General features: G+C 34.3%; 2 protein-coding genes across 14 annotated transcripts; both read left to right on the forward strand.

The window, feature by feature from the left end:
* The first annotated feature begins 2,652 nt into the window (after positions 1-2,652).
* LOC127901415 (uncharacterized) lies at positions 2,653-7,557 on the forward strand. 4 transcript variants are annotated; one of them, XM_052438666.1, is made up of 13 exons: positions 2,653-2,820; positions 3,078-3,191; positions 3,420-3,458; positions 3,556-3,648; positions 3,743-3,859; positions 4,238-4,333; positions 4,549-4,662; positions 4,845-4,898; positions 5,102-5,149; positions 5,388-5,538; positions 5,863-6,028; positions 6,358-6,427; positions 6,511-7,557. In XM_052438666.1, the coding sequence occupies exons 2-13, from the start codon at positions 3,120-3,122 to the stop codon at positions 6,769-6,771; spliced, it is 1,281 nt and encodes a 426-aa protein (XP_052294626.1). In that variant the 5' UTR covers positions 2,653-2,820; positions 3,078-3,119; the 3' UTR covers positions 6,772-7,557. The 4 variants fall into 4 exon arrangements, with proteins under 4 accessions (XP_052294626.1, XP_052294630.1, XP_052294627.1 ...); XM_052438667.1 differs by having other exon boundaries at positions 2,663-2,950; XM_052438668.1 differs by having other exon boundaries at positions 2,663-2,820; positions 3,078-3,184.
* Positions 7,558-11,189: 3,632 nt separating this feature from the next.
* On the forward strand, positions 11,190-19,366 carry LOC127898606 (SPX domain-containing membrane protein At4g22990-like). Of its 10 annotated transcripts, none has more exons than XM_052437887.1 (12): positions 11,190-11,276; positions 11,489-11,584; positions 13,296-13,376; positions 13,507-13,627; positions 14,050-14,361; positions 14,691-14,795; positions 15,350-15,804; positions 16,435-16,736; positions 17,391-17,590; positions 17,756-17,946; positions 18,440-18,603; positions 18,768-19,366. In XM_052437887.1, exons 3-12 carry the CDS (start codon positions 13,324-13,326, stop codon positions 19,004-19,006), a joined length of 2,142 nt encoding a protein of 713 aa, XP_052293847.1. In that variant the 5' UTR covers positions 11,190-11,276; positions 11,489-11,584; positions 13,296-13,323; the 3' UTR covers positions 19,007-19,366. The 10 variants fall into 10 exon arrangements, 9 of the variants coding, with proteins under 9 accessions (XP_052293847.1, XP_052293846.1, XP_052293845.1 ...); XM_052437886.1 differs by having other exon boundaries at positions 11,258-11,276; positions 11,483-11,584; XM_052437885.1 differs by lacking the exon at positions 11,190-11,276 and having other exon boundaries at positions 11,361-11,584.
* Positions 19,367-19,428: the final 62 nt, after the last annotated feature.

Consider the following 19,428-nt stretch of genomic DNA (forward strand, 5'->3'; position numbering starts at 1 on the left):
AAATTAGCAAAGAGTCAAGTGGCTCTCGTTTTGACGTGGCAAGGATTTGAGTATTAAATTTGAATTAAAAAAAAAGTTATTATCGACCCTTTATTTATTTATTTATTTTTTTGTTATGGTTATAACTATTTTGGAGCCGAGAGCACAAATTAGTTCACACACACGTAAAGTGATAAATAATAAAAAAATTATTATATATTTTATCACGTGGTTATAAAAATGTGCTCCACCTTAGAGCGATTTTAGCATGATCGAACTCACATATTTTTTAAAATAAATTAAGGTGCTAGCTAAAAACATATCTTGAAATAAGAGTAGACAATTACGTCCTTGACTACCAATTGACCCGCACAAATTTTTTAGCTGATTATTTTCATTTCCACTAATATTCTTTTAAAATTCTCACATTTATGAATTATAATTATCAAAATTACGTAATAAATATGTTATTTTGAAATCTGAAGAACAATTACTAATACACATAAAAAAAAATTGAAACCATATCGAAAGAAAGAGTAAATTTGTGTTATAATTATTTTCAAACAAATCATGGTCTGTGCATGAATCTGAAAGTTAGAATTGGGAGGAGAAGCAATGTTTAATATATTTTTTTCAAGTGTATTAAATCATCTGGTATCTGAAAATTAAATTGGGTCTTAACTAATCTAAATTCGAGCCGGATATGGCCACCAAGCGGCAAAGCTCTCTCAACAAGTATTGGGCCCAGTGGCAGACCCATAAACTAAAATGAAGAGGGGCTTAGTTCAAAAAAAATTATTTAACTTTGATTTTTTAATGTTCACTCGAATATATTTTAAGTCTTATAAACTCAAATTTTATTACTTTTTTAAATTCTAAATAATAATAGTAATAAATTATTATTTTTAAATGCGTGAAAATATCATTTTTTGAAATAGTCTTTTAAATGCGTTAAAATATTATTTTTCGAAGTAGTTTCCACAAAATATTTAAAAAAATAAAATAATGTGGCTAATGAGATTTGAATCAAGGTTTTAAAATCATTAAATAACACTATTACCATTAAACCACAAGTCTTTTAATATATGAAAAATGTGTCCAAATTGTTTTATCTAACTTTTTCAGAAGGGGCTTAGGGTACATTTAAAAGAAAACGTAATGGTCCGGGGGGGCTGAAGCCCCTACTGGACCTTAATTGAGTCCGCCCATGATTGGACCCCGACTAATCCAAACTGGGTAAGACCACTAGAGCGGCAAAGTTCTCTCAATAATTATTTAGCACAACTGTATTCTTGAATCTCAAACCAAATATTTTAGTTAAGTTAGAACAGTTTTATACCAACTGATCTATGTACTTGTTGGTTAGCAATGTACAATATTTGAAAGCATGGCATTTCTTCCGCCGTGTCTTGAAAACATAATAAAATAAATTGAAGAAAATGTTCAATTCACCGTGAACTCAGCTATTATATATTTAGAAGGGGGGAGAGTGGGGGTATAGAACTATTAAATTTAGACTAATGCTAAGTTACATGAATATAACATATGGGGATCTTTAAATTTATTCTGTTGTGAAAGAGTCAATTGGAGACCAAGTAAGAAAATCCCAATTCAAAATGTGTAATTTCAAATCTTTGAGAATTTACCTTGCATGAAAAGATCACATAAGCTAGTCCGATGTAATGCCGAAGAATTTTTAATGTATATTAACACTTCATATCACCCCGACTTGATTTAAAATTTTCCTCCACTTTTCCTGTAGTCTTGACTCACAAGCATGCCCCATAGACTTGACCGAGCCACTATTTATGTGGATTATGTGTACTAATAATAACTACCCCAACTAAAACTGATAAAACCTACAATTATATTAATATTAAATAGTTCATTGGAATAGTTTTTTAAATCTACAACAATCAAGTATATACTTTTTTTTTTCTTTTTTGAAATATCTAAACTATTTCAAACATCTTTTTATTTACTAATAGATTTTGTAACTTAATGAAAGCACGTCCGTCCAGAAAGTTGAGGGAAACAAGTTTAAGTTGTACTACTAATTAAAAATTGGTATTAAGACTTTAGTTACCCTCCTATAAATAGAAGATAATTAGGATTTTAATTTCCCTCCTATTGGTGAGTTATGAGATTATGAGATAAATAGAAAATTTGTCATGTATGTTATGAGATTATTCAGTTATACCAAGTAAAACAAATAAAGAAGTGACGAATAGTAATAATATACTTATTACAATTAGCACTTGGTACACTATTATTTGATGATAAAAAGATTTTATTATAAAATAAAAAGTAATGTTATACATTTTAAATTTTTATATGAAAAATCTATATTATTTGATAGTATTTATCAATTAATTGATAAAATAATATAATTAATTCACTTAAATTTTATAAAAAATATCAACTACTCAATTAATTCATTTAAAATAAAATTTACGGTGAAAAATTTAAAATACCTATCGTTGTTCTCAAACAAATTTCGTTTTTGTCCATAATAAATTTTGTACTAGGTATTGTACTAATTTCGTCATAATTGAACAAAGAAACAGTAGAATTAATTGACAGGCACTGTTAACGATGACGTGGCAAACCAAGATGAAGCCACGGTGTGAGTCCGCAACAGACAGCATTGTAATATGACAAAGAGCGGCGCTAACACAAGCTCTAAACAAGACCAAACCAAAACGTTTAAAAAATGACGATGTATCATCGGCATTGACGAGCCATAAGTGATATGCAAGTTTCTTTTCGCTCAAATTCTCAGCAGATCTGGCGAAGCCGAGAAATCGAAACTGCCAGAACGACGCCGCTGCCTCATCTCCTGTAATCAAACACTTCAAAAACTTCTCAATTTAATCCATGAATTCAACTTACCCAATCTAATCAACCAAATTTACCGATCTATCACTCTTTTTTTCCCCACTGATTTCGTTCTTACCTTTTTAGTTACATTGTAAATCTCGAATTTACATTTTTCAGACGCACAGTAAATAATATAATATTTTTCTGTAAATCTCGAATTTACATGTTTCACACACATAATATATAATATAATATTTTTCTGCTTGTGTTGCTTACAGTTAAGGCAGTTAGTGGAGTGTTCGCAAAATTAATAAGTTGAAATGAAGAGTGCAAGTTCGCCGGTGCACAGAGCTGCGATATTGCCGTCTCCAATCTTTTTATGGAGGTTCAAGGTGTTTTGTTTTTTGTCGTTTACCATTACTGATTTATTTTGTCCAATCACCAGTCTTGCTAAGCTTGATTTAACACATTTATTATTTTCAAGTCATCTAATATTTAACATACACCAGAAAGGAAAAGTCACCAAGGCTGCATTGCTTAGCTTGTACTTTTCTGGAATTCGCATTTGTTTTCACATCAGAACTTCGGAGTTCAATATCTAATGTAGACTGTTTTTCCAGGTGATGTTGTTTCTGATATGGGGCATTGGTTGCTGCAAGGTCAGTGGTCTTACTTGATCTCATTCTTCTGTACTACACAGCTTAGGAGGCCGTGCTTACATAGTTCATAGTGGAATTATTTGGTTTGGTTTGACAGATTGGATGGGAATCTGTTCTGAGAATGGGAGTAGATTTGCGGGATTTGTTCTTGTATGAGGCATTCTTGTATTACAACCCTCTCCTTTTGGTGGTGAGTTGGCATTTATCTATTTAAGAACAGGTTCCTTCTAGATTTAAGATCTTCGTACAACTTTTTGTGTTCGACTTTTTGGTTTTTCTTGCAGACAATGATGGTTTGGCTTTGGGGAGTGAACTTATGGGTCTTCTCGCAGGGCAGTGCTAATTACGCGAAAATATTTGATCTCGATCAAAACCACCTCACTCACCACGAAATTTGGAAGGTACTAAAGCTCTTCCGGTGATACCTTTTTCTCTGGTGGTTACATTTACAGCAAATGCGGAAAGAACCTCATTTAGTGCTGAAATTCTTGAATTCTCTTGCTTGAGCCTTAATTTTTTATGCAGAACAACGTGTCCTCAGTGACTCTCTTTAGTTTACGTGAAACTCAAAAGCAAAAACTTTTTATTGCTCAATGAATGAACATGTAAATTGAGTAAATGATGCATATTGCTGCTACTTTTCAGATTATTACAATTTTTAAAAAATTAAATAAATAAAATTACCTAGTGTAATCTATTTTCTTTCTTCCATAGCATGTCATGTTCAGGCATGACTGACTTTCTCCTACAATTAACAGTTTCTGATTTCTAACGTGCAGTGTAGTATTTGGATGACAATTATTGTACCAACTAGCATGACAGCATACCTTTATCTGTATTCTCATGGAGAAGTATCATTGGCAGCGTCACAACCTGTGTAATATCTGCCCTGTTTCTTGTTTTGCTGCTATTTCGCTATCCTTGAATATTTCTTCCTTTTTCAGGAAATAGTTAAATCTTTCTATTTCGTATGCTTTTGGTTTCTTCTCCTATACTAATGCTTTCTGCATTGAAAAGAATGGCCCTAATCTTGCCTTCGTCAAAAGGTGCATCTAATTAGTGGCGCTAAGCTTTTATGTGTACATTGCAGGTACTCTTGTATATTGCTATTGCTATAGTTCTGATTTTCCCCTTTGATATCTTCTACTTGTCATCTCGTTACTTCTTTTTAAGGACTCTATGGCGGATAGCTCTTCCTCTGCAGGCAAGTTGATGATGTAGTTTCAATCTAGTGTCTTTTATTCTTTTTTTTTGTAATTCCGTTTGACTGACAAATATAAAAGAATTTACTTAAAACATCTCTGGTCAACTAAAAACACCATACCTTCAGTGTTCTTTCGCATTTAACATAGTCATTGAATAGGATGAATCTTCGCTTTTCAACAGGCAATTACATTTCCTGACTTTTTCTTGGCTGATATTCTGACCTCGATGGCAAAGGTATGGGCCTATAGCCTTGTTTAGCAAATATGCTTATATGCTTTCTATTTATGTGCAAACAATTGTCACATGGGAAATACAAACTGTCATGCTCTCATGTGCTTTCTCAACCTAACCTATAGCTATTTTATTGTGAAAATTTGGATATAAACATAAGATACATATATTCTTTCTTGTTGCTTGTAATTTTTAATGTTGTGCAGGTGTTTTCAGATCTGGAACGTTCAATCTGTCGAATGGTTCATCGACAGGTTAGTTTTCTAATATTGGAGTTAGACTTTATGCAAATTATTTTATAAAAAATCTGTTGTGTATCTTTTGATACTACTAATATGAACCATGCTGCTGCTTCTATTTTTATCTTTATTAGCTCTAGTTAGCAATTTGTAAACGCAACATTTTAGTACTCGTAGGATTCAAGTCAGAGAGACTAGAGAGTATAACTTTTTGGAGTGCGTGGTCCGAAAATAATCTTTCCCTCCAACGCAGGTAGCCACAATTGCCTGGTTTGAGGCGGATTCAGTTTGTGGTAGTCACTCAATAGCAATTCCACTGGTGCTTGTTTTCCCTTATCTCTGTCGTTTATTGCAATGTCTTCGTCAGTACAAGGATACAAAGGAAAAGACAACCCTTTTAAATGGTACTAACTCTCAGTGACCTATTTTTCCTATAACTACTATCTATTAATTAATTTATATTTTAATAAAATTAGGATAGCAAATGCTACATTTTTTGTTCGTGTTAACCATGCAGTTGGAACTTTTTTTGCTACATTTTTATCAATATTTAGAGGAATAATCTCCACATAATTACATAACTTTAATTTTGTTAGCTTTTGTGGATCTAAGCTTATAAATATTTGTATCTAAGGTAACTGGATATGCTCATTCATGATTGCAACTTGTATTGATATTTTCTCCATGGCCATAATAATACGTTAACTCTTTTGGCTTGTGATTTTCAGCTTTAAAATATTCAACGGCAGTCCCAGTGATTTTTCTTTCAGCCCTCAAATATCATGTTTTCCCTCATAAGTGGTCATCCGTTTATCGCCCACTCTGGCTTCTCTCAAGTGTTATCAATTCACTATATTCATTTTACTGGGATGTAACTCGAGATTGGGACCTGAGGTATGCTAAATTTTTCGTATTACCACAAAGCTTTTGCAAGAGCATTTATGCTTGGGCAGGTAGGGGAAAAAGAAAAAGGATGTGAAGGAGATCCCTAAGCAGAAAGATAAATCTTACAATTTTTGTTTTTTATGGTACCAACAAAATTTACATTTCTATAAATATACAGTCCTACAGTTTCACCATAAAAAGGCATAATGTGAGAATTAGCTTATAATTCTTTACCTCCTTACTTAAGATACCAAGAGAAAGAGTAAGTGACAAGCATCGCCAGTTGTGAGTTTTCAATATTCTCATGATAATTAACACGTGTTTACCTTGTTTCTCAGTGGCTTCTCTAGGATTTTCAAGTTCAACAAACCAAGTTTTTTTTCCAATCTGTTATATGGACGACAATGGGTAAGATTTGTACTCATCTTAATTGTCTATACTCTGCCACTAGGCAGATTAATGCCTAATCAATTTTTATTTGTGAATGATAGATTTATTTTTGGGTTATTGGAAGCAACTTGATTCTGCGTTGCACATGGACGTACAAACTCTCGGCACATTTGCGCCATAACCACCTGACTGTATTTGCAGTTGCCGTCCTTGAGATGCTGAGGCGCTTCCAATGGATATTCTTTCGAGTAGAAAGTGAGTGGAATAAAATTACTAAGTCAAGCTTCCAGCTTCCAACGAGTGAAATGCTAAAGGAAGATGAGAAATTAAAATTACTTGCCTCAACTAATCACGACATATAGAGTACATAGACATCCCACCTGTTCTCGTCTCCTGCCTTACAATATAGCATCAAATTAAATTCATTGTTTGGACTGATGAATATTTCAGTCGGAAACATTTTGCTGCATCTCAGTGCTGTCTTGTAAAAGCTTATCTTTGCTCAAGAGAGAATTCAACACACGGCATTCTAGGATGATGGATAGACCCTAGCTATTCTGGGGTCCAATTTTTTCAAAAATTATGTAAAACGATTCCGTTCCATGAAAAACCTCTGCCGATAGTTTTAGTTCCTCGTATACAATCAAAATGGTTCTTCTTCTTCCAATAGGATGAAATGACAAACAAGTTTGTTGAAACTTTTCTTCTGAGATTTAGTGAAACATGACAATGTAGTGGGGATCTAAATTAAAAATCAAATGTCAGGATTCCTAAACTTATTGATATGCGCGTATTAGTTGCACTTTTCAGAAGAATAATGCTTGGGACGGGAGGAACCCAAGCAATTTCCTTGCTTTAATACAAAATTAAAGGAATCATGATGCAAAAGAAAGAAAGAAGTGTTTGTTTTTTTATTCGTCGGGTAGTTATAATTGGCTTCAACTTTCAATAAAGTACAAAAAGCAAGAAGGGTAGTTTGGTAAGCAACAACAGCATCGTTCGTGCCCATAAACTGCAAGTTCAACTTCCCACCATTAAAACCGCCAAAACTGACCCCTGGATCACACCTCTCCTGCTCTCAACTTCCCTTTCTTTCTTTCTTTTATTTATTTAAATCTCCCCCCCCCCCCCCCCCCCCCGGGGGGAAAACATTCACCTTTATCTGAAAATTATCATTATTCATTCAAATAAATAGATATGGCTTGCAAGCTGTGCTCTCAAAGATCAAGCTCTACAGGCACAGGCATCGGCATAGCTGACGCGGCAACTTCGTTGTATTACTGTGCGTTTGTCTTAGTGGGTATTCTATTGCTAAGCAGTTGCAGCTCCTCCAGCAGCAGAGATCAAGATAGAGATACCAGTGTATCAATCGAAGGCACCAGCCGGATGGTTTTGAACAAGTACGAGTACAGCCGACCGTGTGATGAAATATATGTAGTTGGTGAAGGAGAAACCCTACACACCATCAGCGATAAATGCGGTGACCCTTTTATTGTTGAGCACAATCCTCATATTCATGATCCTGATGATCTCTTTCCTGGGCTCGTTATCAAGATTACTGCTCCTCCTTTCTAAGCACTACTTTATTGAATGTTAAGCTAGTTTCCTAGCTACAGCTAATTCCTAGATTGTTTCTATGCGTATATGTACTCGCAATTGTTATCATCTGGCTATGCATATACACAGATGAAGTGTCGCAAAATATTAAAATATACTTTTCATGTATTTGTAATTCTGTTTGTCGAATCAAACTTTTTGAGTAGTCTTCGTAGACAAACTGAAATTGAAAAAGGGAGGAAAAATTGAATTAACGTGTAGGCATAAACAAATCATTGTTAAAAATTAGTTGGACCATAATAATAATCTTGAATCATCAATTTTGAACGTACTGACTAAGGTTATAAAATAAAATTTGAAATGCAATATTGGTAAGTTAACCATAATGCCTAAAGTGGGTATAATTTGTATGGAATCTTCAAATACTTGCACCATCTTTTTGGGTTTTGCAGTTTTAATCGGTTGTCTGTGATAAAATACAATAAGAACATATTTTACATTTGTGAATAGAATGATATGATGTTAGTTATTATTGAAATGATAGTTAAAAGAATAACATGAAGGAAAAATACGTGTTGTGTAAGTTAAGATAACATACATATACGGGTAGGTGTCTTCTTCCTCCTATCTTCAACGTAAACTCAATTGAATATGAGAGTGTAGCCAGATACTTTCCTGGAATTGTGTTTAAATAATTCAAGATAAGATCACATAATGGAAACTTGAAGAGCTTGAGGATGTGAGATTTTGAGTCATATTTCCCACTTGATTAGAATCTGAACTGAAAATGACATAGACAGACGACAGTGAGTGGGGGTAGCTTCGTTTCTAAGAGTAGATATAAAATTTTACTTATGATGCTTGCTTAATCAATAAGTAGAGTCAACAACCCCCGTCCAATAAATTTGTATCCAAGGTAGGGGAAGAAGTTAGTTGCCGCAGTCTCAACCCCCAAACTCACACATTCACATATCCAGATGAAATTAGTCGCAGGCTTTGTAGCCACTAAATTGGGTTTTTCTTCAACGGGCTTCCGCCTAGAAACAAGTTTTCCAAATGGGTAAGTCAGATCAAACTTAAAGCCCATTATGAAAATTGTTAGCCCATGTTGGTTAAGACAGTTGCTACGCCACCCTTCTGCAGACTAGCTCGGCATAAGAAGAGCTTGATGTGGTGCATATAATTCACATGAAAATTATGTTCAGCAGATGGAACGAAGGGCTTCAACTTCTTGTCCCCTAGATCCAATTTTCCTGCCCTTTTCCCCACAGCTTTTTCGGTAACTTTCCCATGAGTGATCATTAAGTAACTGTGCGAGTGCACTGACCCATCGATGAATTATATATGTCCACGTTATGGTGTTTAGAATCTCAAACTCTCTTCAACTATATGGATTTTGTTTCAAAATGGATATCTACTTGTTCGTCAGTGGGTAGTTTTTATTACTCACTTGAATATGATAGGCTTACTGCGTAGATGATGGGATAACTTTACATGTCTGGCTATCTTAGCCAGCTTATCAATTAACTTAAACGTGTCCTCATTCATAAGTCATAATCCCTCAAAAGACATATATTTGACCTGAAACATCTCGAATTTATTCATTTAAAGTAAGATTGTACTCATTCAATACATGAAAAATAAACCATTAAGTTAATAAGTTATGAAATTATTAATATCCAAATGATGAAGATCATTTTCTTCGCATTTGGACTGAAAATATTGAAATACTAAGTGGAGAGTTGCTCAGTCTTTGTTATTCATTAAGTTGACTGCACAAACCAAAACTTATCCTAATTAAAGTGAAAGTCCCATCATTCATCATTTGAGATGCTACCCTTTTTGTGGTCGTTACTGTGATTTAAGATTTGTTCGATTGCCAACATAATTAATTAAAGATTAAAGAGGTTTAATTGCTCTATCAAGGAGAACAAAAAAGTTATCTGGTCGCATATCCCGTATGCTTGCAGTGGTTGATTTCGTGATCTGAAATCTCGACTCATGAAACGCATACTTTTTCTTGTGTTAAATAATACTATATACTCTCTATTATTATATAATCTTTTTAGAAAACAATAATGAGGCTCCCATATCATGAACATAAGTAGCATTAGCATGTGTTCTTGCCCTACCCTATAGCTAAAAAGAAGGTATAAAGGATGTTGTTGTTGATTTTCATTTCCAGCACTAAACCACAGTACGTGATTATTGTTATTTGTCGTTGTATGAAAAAAAGAAGAAGGTGGGTTTCTCGAACTGTGGCCACAAACTTTTTGGCTTCTCCCATCAAATGAATAATCATGCGTATCCACATGCGACCTAATTTGTACAGAATCACCAACTGTGTCGCTGCTGTTGTTGCTGCTGATATTTCAAAGATTATATTGCTCTGGCCTCTGTGGATGAGAAAAATGGCGAAGTTAAATCAGCTATACAATGAAGCACTAAGATAACTATTATATTATAGTAACAAGTGTGAATTTAATATTTATTTTTATAATCGTACGGTCATTATTAATGTTCTACCGTAAAATTGATATAATTTAACGGGACTCATAAACTTATACATATTTAAAAAAAAAACTTGGATGATGTGTGTGTATATATATAGTAATTAATTTAGATGATGATGAAGCCGAATATTAAATTTAAATTTCACTGTTTCTAGTAAACAAAGACAGCAGATTCTGCTAAATCCGACATGCAAATAATCCCATGTAATCGTGACAATACAAGCATAGCATGAGTGCATAATGTGTGTGTTTCTTAGTAATCATACAAATTAATAATATTGAAGCTGCATTGTCACTCTCTTTATGTATTATATATATATACACTCTACTTTCTCACGTGAACGTGGGATCCATCCGCATATCCATTTACCTAAATAACCAGCTAGTTTCTTTCTGCCGAGACTAAAATATGATCAAACACTTTTTAACTAGCTATGCATAACATTATTTTTTGTTTTGATTCTGAGGAATATACGATCAATCATGCTTATAATTTATATTTACTTGACTTACTTCCAAACCAATTCCAGCTCTGATATATTATTAAACTATTGTACTGATCTGGTGATTTTGATCAAAAGGCGACAGTAACTCGATGCATATTATATTACATGGCAAATTAAGAGTTCAAAGCATACATAATATAATTTTAACTAAAGTGGGATTTTCCATCGTGCCAAACAGGAAAAAAAGAAATGAAAAGAAAAAAGGAGTGGGATTTTCCATGGTGGCCTTTCATTTCCCAGACAGCCGACTGAACAAATTATCAACACGTGTCTACTATTCGGTGGTGATAGGTAATAAATGGTGGCAATATTCTTTGTTTTACTCATGAAACTTGCAGCACTATTAATGACACATTGTACAGAGGAAATGGACCCTTCAAAATGCAGATTAAAACCCATCCCATCTCTTGCATGCCATTTCTTTCTTTCCAAGTGCAGACTTGCCGTGTTTATATTTTTGAAGCTCTAACTTCCCACTTTTGATTTGCCGGCCGTAGAAACAGGCTCTCCGCCTTCAACTCTCAAGCTAAGCAAGCTTTCGCTTCAAGCCAAATTTTGTCCCCATTAACATTCGACAAGGGTTTACTGCGGCAAGCTAGGTAAAATATTTACGTATTAGATATGCTGTAAGTCAAATTAATTAATTAATTAATTGCATGACGATTTTCCTGTTAGTATATTGCCGCTAAGTAACGTGCATGGGTTTTCTAAATATACATATATGCACACACACAGCCCCCCCCTACCTTCATATGCAGATCTAGTTGAATGTATTAGTCTCAGCAATAATTTAACTCGCGGCTATACATTTTTTGCTCTCTTTTTTTTTTTCCTCACCATCTTTACTCCACTTGTCAACTTAATTAATTCGTCGGTGAGCATGCAGCAGCAGCTCTGTTAATTCATTCACTTCTGCTACTCAATGATATTTACTACAATATATATATTGGTATGATTAATTATCTGGAGTTCTTCCCTCCAGTTGGATGCTATGAGGAATCTAGATTCAGAAAAATATAATATGAAGAACTAAGAATATTGATTGCAAAAATTTAATATCATCTAAATACACGAACTTATTAAAGCCATTTTTGGGCCCTAATATATATATATATATATGTGGTGGGAAATTCACAATTAATTCGATCATTAAAACTCCTCAAGCATATATATATATAGGTTCTCTTTCAGCCGCTGAAGTCGTATGTGTTGCCTTCAAACGTGCTTCTTAATTTCTTTTTTTTTTTTTCATTATTTGTTTACTATTATTATTATTTTGACGACGACCATAATTCAAGTCCTTTTTCTTTCAGTGAACACTGAATACTCAGTTGGTTTGTTGGGTAACAAAAATACCATTTTTTTTTATCTTTAAAATATTTGCTTAATTTTGGAATTATATATATGACCAGATAAACTGAACATAAAATCCAAAAATTTTAGTGATAATATTTTTTTATATTAGTAATTAATTTTGTTGAAACTTCAATTTTCTACCATATGAAACCTTCATTTTTGCTCACTATTTTAAATTCGATATAGTATTGACGATAATTGTATTATATATTAATATGTGAGCTCAAAAATAAAAATCTAATACAACAACGTACCGTATCTAGCAATTTATTACCGAATAACTGAAGTAAAAATGCAATTAAAAAAAAAAGAAAAGAAAAGAAAACTGAAGTAAATATTATAATATTAACAAAATACAGTTGTTGTATTTTGGAATTTGGGATATCCATCCAAATACGTACAATTATTTAACATTAACGGCAAGGTTAAGTCAGTTAACGTTAGTGCCCGCGGCTCCCGTTCCCACGGGTGACAGGTCAGGTCACGTGCCGTATAAAATGCCGTTTCCCGAAATTTGATTTCATTAACTAAAATACAAAATTTCGCGCGACTGTCATCAGTCATGACACCGCAGCGCCTCTTCTCAGTTCTCGGAAAGCAATGCAACACGCTTTTCTCTGATTTTAAAGGTTCAGGGTTTCGCGTGCCAACTGTTTGTTTAAAGTTAAAAAAAAAAAGCATGTGAGAAAGAGACCTTTTTATCTTTTATGTTGCTGATGATTCTTCATGCCTGAGACTGTCGCATTTCTGGGTTTGTTTGTTTTGTCGACTCGAGTGTAACTTCATGTGATTCTTTGTAGTTGTAGGCCCAAATTAGGGTTTTCGTCACTGCCCAAAATCAAAATTTTGGTTTTACTTACGTGGTTTTATGTTGTGGTTTAGTGGGTTCTTTTCCTTTAAAGTTTATTCGAACTTTTTTGTTTTGCATAACATTTGATCATATTTTAATTTTAGGGCATTATTGAATATTGTTTCCTGAGAGATGGTTGCATTTGGGAAGAAGTTGAAAGAAACACAAATTCAAGAATGGCAAGGGTATGTACTTCTAGTACCTTTCAATGGTAAATATACAAATGCCAAGTGAAATTTATGTTTCCTGTTTGTGCTTTTAATATAATTTTCTCCTTTTATTATGGTTATCTGAATGCGTACTTCTTTTTTTCAGATATTATATCAACTATAAGTTACTGAAGAAGAAAGTCAACCGATACACGCAACAAATTCAAGTCGGGGCAGAAAATCGTCTTAATGTACTCAAGGACTTTGCAAGAATGCTTGATGATCAGGTAAGTTGTAGCCACCGGAATACATGAATTAATACTACTCACAATGGCATGAATAAAATAAAGTGAGTCCTAAACATAATGATTAACTGGAGGGTTACACTCTGCCTAACGATGCTTAGTTCTCATGCCGTTCATTTGAACCATAAATGACTGGAGTCAATCTTTATTACATGCAAGCAAAATACATACCCACACACAGATACTCAGTATACGGTTATGTATGTCAACACGTTGTAGTGCTAGTTTCCTTCGTTTGTAAGAGAAATTACTTGCTGATTTGGAAAAAGATGGTGCTGCGTCTGTTACAGCTCTTAGCTTACTGATTACCACATCAATGAGTGTCTCTGGATAAAGCAAGTGTTATAGTATTTATTTATTTTAAGAAATAAGGCCATATCTGCTGCTTCTTTTTACAACTTCAGATTGAAAAGATTGTATTGTTTCTACTGGAACAACAAGGAGCACTAGCGAGCAGATTATCAGATCTTGGAGAACATCACGATGCCCTTTCACAGCACCAAGATGGATCAAGAATTTCTGAACTACAGGAAGCATATAGAGCTGTTGGACATGATCTTTTAAGGCTTCTCTTTTTCGTTGAGATGAATGCTACTGGTCTGCGTAAGATTTTGAAAAAGTTTGATAAGCGCTTTGGCTATAGATTCACCGATTACTATGTCAAGACCCGTGCCAATCATCCATATTCTCAGCTGCGACAAGTTTTTAAGCATGTGGTAATGTGCTCAAATTTATAATCAAAAGTTCTTTACTCAATCATATTTCAATGACTTTTCAATTGTCTGTTTCTTAACAAAAGTTTGGTTACCTTCCCATGTTTCTTAGTTACACTGTTTTTACACATTTTATGCATATATAACTATACAAAACCTGCCCCAAGGGGTGTGGCCAAGTGGATTTCAAGTAGCTTTATTTGGCTAGCCACCTGAGTTCGGATCCTGGGGGAGGTAGAAGGCTAAAATAATTGATTGGCTTAGCCCACCTCTCTACCTTAAAAAAAAAAAAAGAAAAAAGAAAATGAACGAGATAGTAACTGCATATGCAGGGTATTGGTGCTGTTGTTGGAGCAATATCTCGCAATCTTGCGGAACTTCAAGACCATCAGGGGAGCTACATTTCCATATATGATCAGCCTGCTCTATCTCACCCGGTTGTCTCTCGCATCCACTGATATATGCAATATTTATTACTCCTTTTCTCTTTAGCAATGTATATTGAGTTTCCAATTTGGTAACGAAGTTCTTATTTGACTTCCTCAAATCAACTTTCAGAATGTATCTGTGGGTAAAAAGCCTTTCTTCCTCTATGTAAAATTCAACTAGATTCTCTTCTTAAATACAAAACTTGAAATTTTTCCCTGTTCTATTGTGAGTACATAACTACTGGATTTTAGAATATGCAACACTATTGCGCTAACATCTTGTGAGGTGGTAACTTAGTTTCTGTCTGGTTTGTGCTCTTGAATTGCTTTTGCATATTCTGCTCCTCCTGCAGCTAGTTGATTGCCTTGGAAAACGACAAAGAGTGTTTTTTGTATGTTTGATGTGAGTTACATGTTTTAGCTGAATATTGGAAATGATTCATTACTGCAACTTTAAATAGTAGTACCAGTCACCTCTTTATTGATTCAGAATGTAGTTCATGTATATACGTGGTATGTTTTGAATAAGTAAATTGACGAGTATGTTTTGTAATATTTTACAGGATCCTGTAGTCGATTCTATTAAAGCAGCTGTGAACAGGTTGTCTCACTCAACAAATTTCCTTGAGTTCTTGGGAAAGCATGCTTTTATTATGCAAGAGGAGTTACCAAGTCCTTCTGGAGACCAAGATGTTGAGCAGAGATATCATTTTACTTCACTTCTGCTGAACTTGGTAAACACGTTTCTGTATATGGTCAACACATATGTTATTGTCCCTACAGCTGATAACTACTCCCTCAGCCTTGGAGCTGCGGCAACTCTTTGTGGTGTCATAATTGGGTCGATGGCTGTTGCACAAGTGTTTTCTTCAGTTTATTTTAGTGCATGGTCAAATAGATCATACTTGAAACCACTTGTGTTCAGCAGCATTGTTCTTCTTGTTGGAAACACCTTATATGCAATGGCTTATGATCTTAATTCCATAGCAGTTCTTCTGATAGGTCGGCTATTTTGTGGGTAAGTGGCTCATTTCTTGGTCATTGAATCTCGCATTTGATTTGTTTGTTTTGTGACTATTGTTCCGTATCATTATCAATCAACAGGCTCTTTACTGCATGAAGTTTTGGAATGACCAAACAAGTATGAGTAAAAGAGGTCTTCAATAACAATGACATTTAGAGTAAATACTGATATTGTCTTGTTCTGATGCCAGTTGCACAGTTTCAATTGTTGGAATTTGGATTAATGTGGGAACTCCTTTTTTGTGTGTGATTGACTTACAATTATGACAAATATGAAGTTTAACTTGAATTTTGGATTTTAAGATATCAATTCTAAGTGGATGCATATTAATTTAAAAATTAGTGGAAAATTTTTTATGTGAAACTCTCTCTAACATTTCAGTTTCTTTTTCTTCTCCTCTGTTTTCTTTTTGACAGAGCTCTGGTGTGAATTTCTAATACCATAGAAGTGATGTTATAATAAAGTTTATTTCTATTAATTTAAATTTTCTGTATACGCATGCATAGTGGTGCTTATTCTGAGATTTTCCTGGGCCATATCTTTTTTTATTTTAAAATATTTTTGACAAGTCATATTCAGGAAAATAAATATATTAATTGACTAGTCTAAGTTATTATATTTCAGGTTAGGTTCTGCAAGAGCTGTTAACAGGCGTTATATCAGTGATTGTGTACCACTTAAATTGCGAATGCGGGCTTCTGCAGGTTTTGTCAGTGCCAGTGCACTTGGAATGGCATGTGGTCCAGCTCTTGCTTGCTTATTTCAAACTAATTTTAAGATTTACAAGTTAACCTTCAATGAGGACACTTTACCCGGTTGGGTGATGGCTCTTTTATGGCTTGTCTACTTATTGTGGTTGTGGATTTCCTTTAGAGAGCCACCGCTTGAGACTAAGGAGAATCTTGTGCCACAGGAAGCTAATGCTGGTTTGTCAACAAGATTGGGAACTTTAAGTTTGCATTTTGCATTAATCTGTTCTTTTTCTGCTTTTAGTGTTTTTGGCTTCCCTCTCTGTTCAGCGTGAATTTTTGTCAGCTCTTTTCACACTATCTAATTAGTAACCAACTTGCTGTCTTGCATTCTCGTCCACACTATGATTTATAACTAATAAATCTTAAACAACATTAATTGCTTCCTTCCAATGCTGCTCAGATCTATATACAACTGTGTGGTTATACCATCGTCGCTCTCTCCATATGAGTTAGGTTGCATCTTCTTTTTCTTATCAGACCCATACATACACCAGTATTTTGCTAAGAAAAAGAAGATGCAACCTAAGTGTCAGAGTTAGCTAAACCATTGAGGTATTATGACTCCAATTGTATTTTTTTTGAGGCTGCTCAAAGTTACCTTGGGTGAACCTGACGGCGGGGAGTACTATTCATTTTCTACGAAGTAAATATTTGAAATTGAATCCTTAAGTATAAGTTAGGCCAGGTTGGATGGGGACATTTGTACCTAGTTAATACCACAACATTTCATTCATGTGCCTTTAAGTTGTCATTTCACATAAACTAATATAAACTGTGTCCTTTTATAGCGTGGATTTTGATGAATAGTTGTATTTCTTATTATGATAGGGCTATTGATCAATTGCACTGTAGATAATGGTTCTACCCGGCCATTGCTTTTGAACTCTGAAGCAAAGCAAAAAGATGAAAATGATGATCAAGAACTGGATAATGATGATCATGATGAAGATGATGAAGATTCTAAGATAACTCACAGACCTGTCACTTCAATTATGTCAGCATATCGATTACTCACACCATCTGTTAAGGTATAGAACCCCTAACGTTATGTTGTTTTCATTCATTGTTATCTCTAGAGGGTGCCCAACATTTTGCTTCTAGGCATGCTCAATAAAGAATCAATATATATATATATATATTATAGGCACTATTTACACGTGATCTTTTACTTGAGTCATCATATTTTTTGCTAGGTCCAACTATTTGTTTATTTTATGCTCAAATATGCTATGGAGATTTTGCTTGCTGAATCAAGTGTCATCACTGAACATTACTTCATATGGTCAACCAGCAGAGTAGCAATTTTTCTTGCATGTCTTGGGCTAACGGTGCTTCCTGTAAACATTATTGTTGGAAATTACATCAGCAATATTTTCGAAGAAAGGTAAGCCTTCCATTGTGAGTATGAACAACTACCTTATCTTTTCCTCATCTTATCGGTCAGAAATCTTGAATTTTCAGATGTCTTATCCATGCTCATTTTTGTCAATGGAAAGAAACTCCTAAGGCTCTAAACAATAGAAAGCTAAAATCTATTCTGTAGGAGGATTTTTAATCGTCTGATCTCTGTAAAATCCGGTTCCAGTTTATTTTCAAGCATTGAAAAATTACTTAGCTTCCCTGCAGAATGAGTGAGGAACTGATCCTGTTTCCAACTAATCTTTTGAAGAAATTCTAAGGTAGTGAAGCCCTTTGCTTTTTTCCCATAGAGACCAATGAAGATAGTAACAAAAATGTCATATACGATCCTGACTCATATCAACATCAAGTTCTTTAGTTGTGTTAGTTTATGTTGGACCCGGAAGTTGTAACCAGCAGATAATCAGCTTTACAATATAGTATGTTATCATAATGTATGAATGCTATATTCCGTGCAGATTCATTTCTTCTCTGTTACTCGATTGCAGACAAGTTCTACTGGCATCTGAAATCATAGTGTGCATAGGCATACTGCTAAGCTTCCATATATTGGTCCCTTATTCAGTGCCTCAATATGTTGGCTCGGCACTAATTACATTTGTGGCAGCTGAAGTTCTTGAAGGTAACTGTGGTTATTTATGGTAATGAACCATCACATTTGTTTGTATCATTGAACAATTAACCAATGACTGGGGTATTGTACATGAGATAGTATATAGTATTGCTTGGAGATGTTCTATGATTTGAGATTGACTACAAAATCCAATTTTGCTTGACCAAATCCAGGTGTGAATTTATCCCTTCTGTCTCGGGTCATGTCCTCAAGGCTTTCCCGTGGAACCTACAACGGTGGACTACTTTCAACAGAAGCTGGAACCCTGGCTCGGGTAATTGCAGATGGAACAATAACATTATCTGGGTACTTGGGGGAGAGTAGACTCTTGAATGTCACCTTACTCCCTTCACTCTTCATCTGTATCTCCTCCATTGTTGCCACCTGCATTACTTACAACTCCCTTTATTAAATCGCTGGCCTTCTCTGATTAATAAATACTGTACAGTATAAAAGAAGTTGCTCCGTCCCTGATCAAATCACAAAGATAGTTTGACCAGGTCCTCAATTCTGAACGATGTACATATTTTGGGTTGAATTGATCAGGTTCCATTTAATGCTTGACATGATGATAGTATGTCATCGCAAGCTCATGCCTTGGCATTTACTTTCTACAGCCCAAGAGTACTTGTATACATTGCTTAAGAGATTGTAAATAGTTACAATACTTTAACAAATAACTATTAAATTGTAATGATATAACTTCTTATTTCTTGTAAACTTACACAAACAACTTGAATAGACGTCAATATACATTAATTATACACCATTTTGTTTAAAATTATATTAATGATTCATTTTAAATTAAACATAATATAATATAATATAATTTGA

The sequence above is a fragment of the Citrus sinensis genome, chromosome 3 (assembly GCF_022201045.2).
Source record: "Citrus sinensis cultivar Valencia sweet orange chromosome 3, DVS_A1.0, whole genome shotgun sequence".
Lineage (NCBI taxonomy): Eukaryota > Viridiplantae > Streptophyta > Magnoliopsida > Sapindales > Rutaceae > Citrus > Citrus sinensis.

What these genes read in the sequence shown, in the direction of transcription:
- LOC127901415 (XM_052438666.1), top strand. Translation starts at nt 3,120, where the DNA reads ATGAAGAGTGCAAGTTCGCCGGTGCACAGAGCTGCGATATTGCCGTCT. An exon ending in TCTTTTTATGGAGGTTCAAG is followed by an intron (nt 3,192 to 3,419) that starts GTGTTTTGTTTT and finishes CTGTTTTTCCAG; the next exon opens with GTGATGTTGTTTCTGATATG. An exon ending in ACTCGAGATTGGGACCTGAG is followed by an intron (nt 6,029 to 6,357) that starts GTATGCTAAATT and finishes CTTGTTTCTCAG; the next exon opens with TGGCTTCTCTAGGATTTTCA.
- LOC127898606 (XM_052437887.1), top strand. Translation starts at nt 13,324, where the DNA reads ATGGTTGCATTTGGGAAGAAGTTGAAAGAAACACAAATTCAAGAATGG. An exon ending in AGCCTGCTCTATCTCACCCG is followed by an intron (nt 14,796 to 15,349) that starts GTTGTCTCTCGC and finishes AATATTTTACAG; the next exon opens with GATCCTGTAGTCGATTCTAT. An exon ending in GCCACAGGAAGCTAATGCTG is followed by an intron (nt 16,737 to 17,390) that starts GTTTGTCAACAA and finishes TTATTATGATAG; the next exon opens with GGCTATTGATCAATTGCACT.